The sequence below is a fragment of the Etheostoma cragini genome, chromosome 10, assembly GCF_013103735.1.
Source record: "Etheostoma cragini isolate CJK2018 chromosome 10, CSU_Ecrag_1.0, whole genome shotgun sequence".
In the NCBI taxonomy this organism is placed as follows: domain Eukaryota; kingdom Metazoa; phylum Chordata; class Actinopteri; order Perciformes; family Percidae; genus Etheostoma; species Etheostoma cragini.
The window spans coordinates 16,182,791-16,189,806 of record NC_048416.1 but is presented as its reverse complement, the minus strand read 5'-3'; the positions used below and the strand labels follow the sequence as shown (position 1 = coordinate 16,189,806).

Genomic DNA, 7,016 nt, shown 5'->3' with positions numbered 1-7,016 from the left:
AGAGGATTCTTTAAAGGGAGAAGAGCCACAGCCTCAGTTGAAAGAATGCCCAGTCGGACAGTAGAAAAGGAGAGATGGAGGGAGGAGAGGAAGAAGAAGACTGAAAACACAGTGCTCAGGAAGGGGGTGAACAAGCTGAGTGCCAACTGGATAACTGGAGGCTTCTGGCAAAGTCCAACGTCTGTGGTGTTTCTAAGGAAACAACAGCAAAACTAAGTTCAGAGAGCAGAAGCTGAACTTTGTGGAAGCTTGTTGCTGCATTAAGGAGATGAAACTACAGTCAGTGGAGCGCAAATAACAGGTTGTTTTTTAAGTTTACCTTTTGAGAAGTTTCTCCTTTGTACATGGATTTTTACAATAGCTTAGTTAAGATTTAATTAAGGTAAAAACTTTCTCATTATACAAACATGAATTGGTTATTCAATGACGTATGTTTTCTTGCCTGTATTTAGTCATGCATTAGCCAGACGCTTACTTATTAGGTAACAATAGTCAGCTACCCGTATCTCTTAACGGACATTGGGAACAGGGAATGATAGCAGCAAAAACAGTTTCAGTGCGCAGATGAGCATGTGAGTACTGAGTATGAATGTGAACCTATCCTTTGAGTGTTTCTGGTTGGAGGGTTTGTGAGATGTGGTGGGAGGTGCAGGAGGAGACCGGGTGATTAGGAGGCGGGGTAACCTGAGAGATACCTGTGCTGGACAACTTGCTACCAAGCTGTTGACTTGGTGAATAATCGATGACTGTATTTTATGCTTGTGCATCTTTTTCTGTCTGTGTTTTTTAAATCTTTGCCAATGGCTGTGTGTTTATGAAACAAGCATCACAAAGAAGATGTGTAACAGTTTTCCTGTTTTGCTTACTGAAAGTGAATAAGTCTGACTCTATCAAATCCTGTGCCACAGGTAAACCTCACCTAGTTGGCACAGGCTGACCAATGGAGGATCACAAGACCTCATCAGACATGACAGGCACCGGAAGCAGCTCTGTTACCGAGGTAACAGCCTCACTGCTAACTGAGCTAGAGCAGAGTGCACATTCAACCCTCCAGTTTGACAGTTTCCTGAGGAACAGGTGAGAGACTGGGGGAGAGAGGATCCAGTGACACACACACACCTGCACACCTGCTACTATATACTCACTTTTGGCCAAGGTGATATCGCATATCACAAACACACACACACACACACACACACACACACACACACACACCTGACTGCACGGAACACTTGCATGCGAGGACGCTGCTACTAACATCTCCCCTGGAAGTACTCGCTAAGGGACGTTTTATTTGCATGTTTTCATCTGTTTTTCTTGCATTAGGAGGTAAAATGTAATGAAATTTGTAGACAACCTTCCAGCTTTATGTAAATGTGCAAACTTGTTTGAACTTATTAAGATGATTTAATGTGAGCTTCTCTGTGTTGTTGTGTTGTGGTGTGGTGTTATTCTCAGAGAGTTAGAGAGGTCAGAGAGGAGCCTGCTGCTACAGCTCTATAAGCTAGCCTCGGCCTCCCACCTACCCAGCATGCAACACTCCCAGAGGCTGGACCACAGACTCCACATGCTCAGGGAGGAGGTCAGGACCATGGTGAGTGCTTAGGATCTCAAGAATCCATAGGCAGGAGTGTACAAACTGAAGCAGTAAGGGATGTGTGAGTCTTGCTGGTAATATAAATAAAAAATAATGGACAAGGACCTTCACCCTGGAGTAATTTAATAAACAATTACAAGCGGTGCTACGAAAGCCAGGTTATGTTAAAATATATAACTGGCAGCAGTTGTCTGACCTGGCAATCTGCACTTTGATATGCCAGTTTATAGATAAATGTGACAAATCTTCATTTGTCCGTCGATCAGTCCAAAACATGGCAAAAAGGAACATATATAGTAAAGGTTTTTTTGTCTCTTCTTATAAATTGATAAAGTATTTATTGTATTTTGTTATTGCCATATAAAGTTGTTTTATTTGCCAAGAAAATAAAATGGAAATAACACTTTCCGTAGATTTTGAAACTAGCTGTAATTTTAGGGATAACTATTCATTGTATATCTGCATTTACATAATTACACTGTGGTGGTTCAATAGATAGATAACTTATTTGAATGCCGGTGGGAAAACTGGTTTGTTTGGTGTCAAAAACAGAAAACATCTACAGTAAAGACAACTACTTTTGCAATACTAACACTAACACACAAACTATATTCTAAGAGGACATGTTCAGGAGACCGTCAGGGTTAAAACATGTTGTAAAGCAAGCTTTGAGTGACCGTGTTGGTATACTGAGGATAACTCAGGAGCTGGTTTTCCAGACTTCACTGTTGTATCTCTCTCTTTAGTATTTCTCTCTGCCTCCATCCTTCTCTCTTCCCTCCTGTCCAGGCCCAGGACAAGGAGCGAGAGGAGCGGGTTTGGAGGGATCGCCTGCAGCGCTGTCAGAGGCAGCTGAAGGCCAAAGAGGAGGAGATGAGTCGCCAGTCCCAGTACTTCGAGAACTATAAAACACAACTCCAGCACAAGCTCAGCCTGGCCCGGGACAAAGAGCATAGCCTACAGAACAGGATCTACACTTTAGAAAAAAAGCTACTGGACATGACTGTGAGTGCCGCCACTGGCATGGCAACGATCAGTGCCGTCAGATTTACTGCCGAGGCTGTAACACACTGGGAAGAACAAGAGAGGTTGCCTCCCATGAGAGGAGAGGGTGAAGGAGAGGAGGAGAGAAAGGAGGAGAGAAGGAGGCAATGGCAACCAAGTGTGGGAATTGAGAGAGAAAGAGGGCAAGAAGGTGCGAAAGAGATACAAGGGAGAAGAGTTAAAGACACAAAACAAAACTCAAATGAATCCAGACTGCAGGGCTTCATCCTGAGCCTGCAGGAGGATCTCAGGGTGCTGCTGGAGAGAGAGGAGGATGGGATGACCGAGCGGAAGGGACTGGTAGAGCAGCTCCAGGAGGCCCAGGAGAATAGCCACTTCCTAGGCTGCAAGGTGGAGGAGATGAAGGCAGAGGTGGACCAGCTGAAGCTGTCTGAAAACTTCTTGATGGAGGAGGTTGAAGAGCTAAAAGAGGAGAACCACAGACTCCAGCAGAGTATTACAGACGCAGCTAACCAAACATCCACGGTGCCTGAGTCCACATGCCCAGGTCCTGGATCCAACACTCTCTCACATACCACTGCCATCGGACGTTACTCAGTGGGGAGTTCTGCAGAGGTCTGTAAGACATGATTATTTTTATTAGACCTTTTTTTTTATCTCATTGAGCTCAATAGCTGAGTACAGCAAAACAACATAACGCCATCTCTCAGAAGTACCAAAATTAAAGTTTGAATTCATCCAATGTAATGAGACTTTATAGTTTGAATGTCATATTTAGTTCATTTGATTAACATGGTTCAAAGTAATGGAAGGCAGTCTTCTTGTATTCACTATTGATTTGTGGGGTATTTATTCCTGGAATAAAATGCTGGGCACAGAGGTGAATGACATAAAGTTGTGTTAAGGTGGAATGTGAGATTACAGGGTGTCTCACAAGCCCAATTCACACTGACATGATGGTTGACTGCACAATGGGTGTCCTGTTCTTAAGAGAAAACATGCTTTGTCATCGTATTAGAAAGACATTTTCTATTGTCCGATCTTTCCACATGTCATTTAAAAGTAAAACTGCTATTGTATCTAACCAAATTTGCATATATTTATAATACGGCCATGCATGATATGTATGTCCTTAAATATTAAATCTGGTCTTAGTTGTGGCTTAATGTTGTAAATTCCTTCTGGTTATTTCATGAGAAGGTATTACAGCATAAAAGGGTGAATGCTTCCAGAGAGAGAAAGCTCTGTTGCGAGGATTTAGGGTTACATAACCACCACCTCTATTGTAAATGTGAATCCAAACAGCAATATTTCACTATAGCTGACTGAAAGACATGCATTTGGATTATGGTATATTGTTAAGTATTTTGTCATTTAAATTTTTACTGAAATGATTCACAACTTTTGACCCCAAACTGTGATCCCTGTGTAGGAACATGTTACATCGGTTGAAGGAACAGGCCAACATCATTCATCTGCAGTCCCACCTGTTCACCACCAGGCCACAGCAAAGAGCATGCAGAAAGACACAGAGGATAACTCCTCATCTGCCATATTAGAAACTCCATCTGAAATCTTTCATCCCCTCAGTTCCAAAACCAACCCCAGCGTCCAGTCACTCTCCCTGACTACAGAGACATTAGATGAGTTTAAACTTGGGACCCGGCACTTCAAAGGGATTGTAAACCTGGAGGAAAGCCCTAGTGAGGAATCTGATGCCCTGAGGGATGCCTACAGGAGCTTGGGGTTGGGGGAGGATCTTGAAGCACTTCAAGATCAACGTGACCGGCTGGAGGTCTCAATGGAGCACGTACAGGAGAAGCTGCAGAGGATGGCTCACGAGAATGCACAGCTGAAATTACAACTCAGGAAAGAGGAAGAAGAAGCAGAGGCGGAGCAGAGGTCTTCAAGAGAAAAGGTATGTCACAGGGGTTGCAGTGTTCCCAAATTGTTTTTATTCTGCTGAAATGACCAACTAACAGTTACACACTTTTCCAGTAAATTATCAATGTCACCTCTTTGCATATTCAGATTGGCACCCTACCCACCAGTGTTCGAGCTGAAGATAACACCATTCTCGCCTTCGCCCAAGATGATCTCGTCCAGGCCTTGAATCAGGAGAACCGGGCCTTGGCGGACCGGATCCAGGAGCTTCTGGTTCGAATTGAGCTCAGAGTTGAAGAGATCAAGAGGGAGCAAACACAGCTGAGGGAGCATATCTTCAAGGTGGAGGCAGACAGAGTTAGGCTGGAGCAGGACAACAAGGAACAAGAGTGTTTGATTACCGAACTCACCAAGAAAACTGAGGATGATCTTAATACCATCATGGAGCTACAGCAGAGGTTAGTGGAGAGTGAACAGCGTACAGAGGAATCACAAGTTGGCAAGGAACTTAGTGAATTTCAGTTAAAAAGTGAATATACAACTGCAACCTTGGGACATTTTCAACAGAAGAACCTGGAAGAATGTGGGGACAGTTTTGTGGAAAGTGGGCTAAAAGAGGAAAAAACACAGTTGGTGTTCAGTCAACAATCAGACGATTCGAGTGCAGCTTCTACGCTTGGTCCTCAACATGATCATTACTATGATCTGTTGCAGAATAGCCTACAAAGTAGTCTACATGTTAGTTCATTGACTGATCAAGTGGGCCAGCTGACCAAGTCCATCCAGAGTCTCAAAATAGAAGAAGAGGAACTATCAGGCTGCATAAATGCTCTCAGGGAGCAGCAGAGAGAAGTAGCTCTTTCAGTCCAAACACAGACAGAAGTGAAACAGCAGTTAACTCGGGCCGTTTGGGGACTGAAGGAGGAGAAAGACAGCATCTCTCAGTCTCTGAGTGGTCTCAAACAAGAGAAAGAGCAGCTTACCAGGACAGTCTGTGGGCTGAAGGATGAGAGAGACCAGTTTATAAGGTCTATGTGTAGCCTGAAAGAGGAGAAAGAGTTTTTATCTGGTCTCAAAAGGGAAAAAGAGAAACTGTTAGAATCTCTCTCCAGTGGAAAAGAAGAAAGGGATCAAATCATGCAGTCACTGCACCATTTACAGAACGAGAGTGACCAGTTAAGCCAGATGGTGATCCTTTTGAAACAAGAGAGGGACAAACTAACTGATTCCCTCAAGTTACTGAAGGAACAGAGAGACAAGGAACATTCATCTTCCACTTCACAAGAAGACCGCGACAAGTTAGTAAAATCAGTTAGCAGTTTGAGAGAAGATGAAAAACAACTTGAACATTCAATCAGTGGTTTGAAACAGGAAGAAAAGCAGATAAAGCTGTTACTTAAAGGCTTAAGAGAGGAAAGAAATCTCCTCCATGCTGCTCTGCCCAGCCAAACACAAACAGGGGGGAGGAATCAGAAGCAGCATCTGCTGAATCCAAACAGTGCTGTTACGACCCAGAATACTGAGACTTTTGATGGAAAGGGAGCTGCACAAAGATCTCAGACTCATGACCACAGGGAAAGCTCTGCACAGGTATTAAGAATGGTTTGATCAATGCCTGTATGCCTTATGTTAGTGTCACTGTAAATACCCTTTAAGCATTGTGGTTCATTGTGTATCATCATGTTGAATCACTGTGTACTTATGCAACATGAATGGACGACAGGAGCAAAGTGATCTGAAAGGGGAGATTGAAGATTTGGGGGCAGAACTAAAGATGTCACGAGACAAACTGGACCAGAGCAACGTAGATGTGAGTTCACACATGAACTTTCTTTAACATTTGTTGACATTTGTTGTAAAAGAAGAGAATATTCACTTGAGACACTTGTTGATTAAATAATAGTATTTAGACCAAACAATCCCAACTCAAAGTCCACTCACAAGCTTTAGGTGATAGAGAACTCAGTAGAACTTGAGTTGGGATAGGAAATTTTACTACATAATCTATGCTGTTGTATGTGGCATGTTCAGACCAAGAGGCTGCACAGTGAATTGTGCCAATCAGAAGTCAGGAGGGAGGAGGCAGAGAGAAAGTTGGCCCAAGCAGCTGAGAAGGTGGTGAGGCTTACAGATGTAGCCAATCAGATGGAAGAAACCAGAAAGGAAAATGAGAGCCTCATAACAAAGGTATTTAACCAAATATACATTGCAAAAATCGCATGAGCAAAAAAAAACGAAAAACACAACATGCACACATTAAACACAGAGTTAAAGCTCTAAATATGCTGTGTATTTCAGACTCCCTGTTGTTTTTGGTATTGCTTTTTACTAAATTTACCTCCAGGTGAAAGCCCAAACTAATGCATTGTTATTTGTGTCTGTCTCTTATTTATTTCTTAGACCTAACCGTTGTTTATGTCTGCTGCAGGTGAAGGAGCTTCAGAGCAAACTGACAGGTCTGGTCAGGGAGAAGACAGATGCTTTGTCACTTAAGGATCAAATAGAGGAGCAATACAACATCCTTACAGCT

The 7,016-nt window shown here is 43.0% G+C and overlaps 1 protein-coding gene and 1 long non-coding RNA gene across 3 annotated transcripts in view; one reads left to right on the top strand and one right to left on the bottom strand.

Moving 5' to 3' along the window:
• Nucleotides 1-74: 74 nt before the first annotated feature.
• The window catches only part of LOC117951445 (trichohyalin-like), a 7,655-nt gene continuing 713 nt past the window's right edge, over nucleotides 75-7,016 (top strand). The window contains exons 1-9 of one of the 2 annotated variants that reach the window (XM_034883132.1): nucleotides 75-301; nucleotides 909-1,077; nucleotides 1,459-1,594; nucleotides 2,387-3,217; nucleotides 4,035-4,520; nucleotides 4,634-6,076; nucleotides 6,210-6,296; nucleotides 6,518-6,668; nucleotides 6,910-7,016. In XM_034883132.1, the coding sequence (XP_034739023.1) occupies nucleotides 941-1,077; nucleotides 1,459-1,594; nucleotides 2,387-3,217; nucleotides 4,035-4,520; nucleotides 4,634-6,076; nucleotides 6,210-6,296; nucleotides 6,518-6,668; nucleotides 6,910-7,016 (3,378 nt within the window). In that variant the 5' untranslated portion in view covers nucleotides 75-301; nucleotides 909-940. Of the gene's footprint in view, nucleotides 302-908; nucleotides 1,079-1,453; nucleotides 1,595-2,386; nucleotides 3,218-4,034; nucleotides 4,521-4,633; nucleotides 6,077-6,209; nucleotides 6,297-6,517; nucleotides 6,669-6,909 lie in introns of both variants that reach the window. The other variant, XM_034883133.1, reaches the window with a different exon arrangement.
• Nucleotides 4,456-7,016, bottom strand: part of LOC117951474 — an 18,092-nt gene continuing 15,531 nt past the window's right edge. The window contains exon 3 of the long non-coding RNA XR_004658192.1: nucleotides 4,456-4,466. This is a non-coding gene — a long non-coding RNA (uncharacterized LOC117951474). The remainder of the gene's footprint in view (nucleotides 4,467-7,016) is intronic.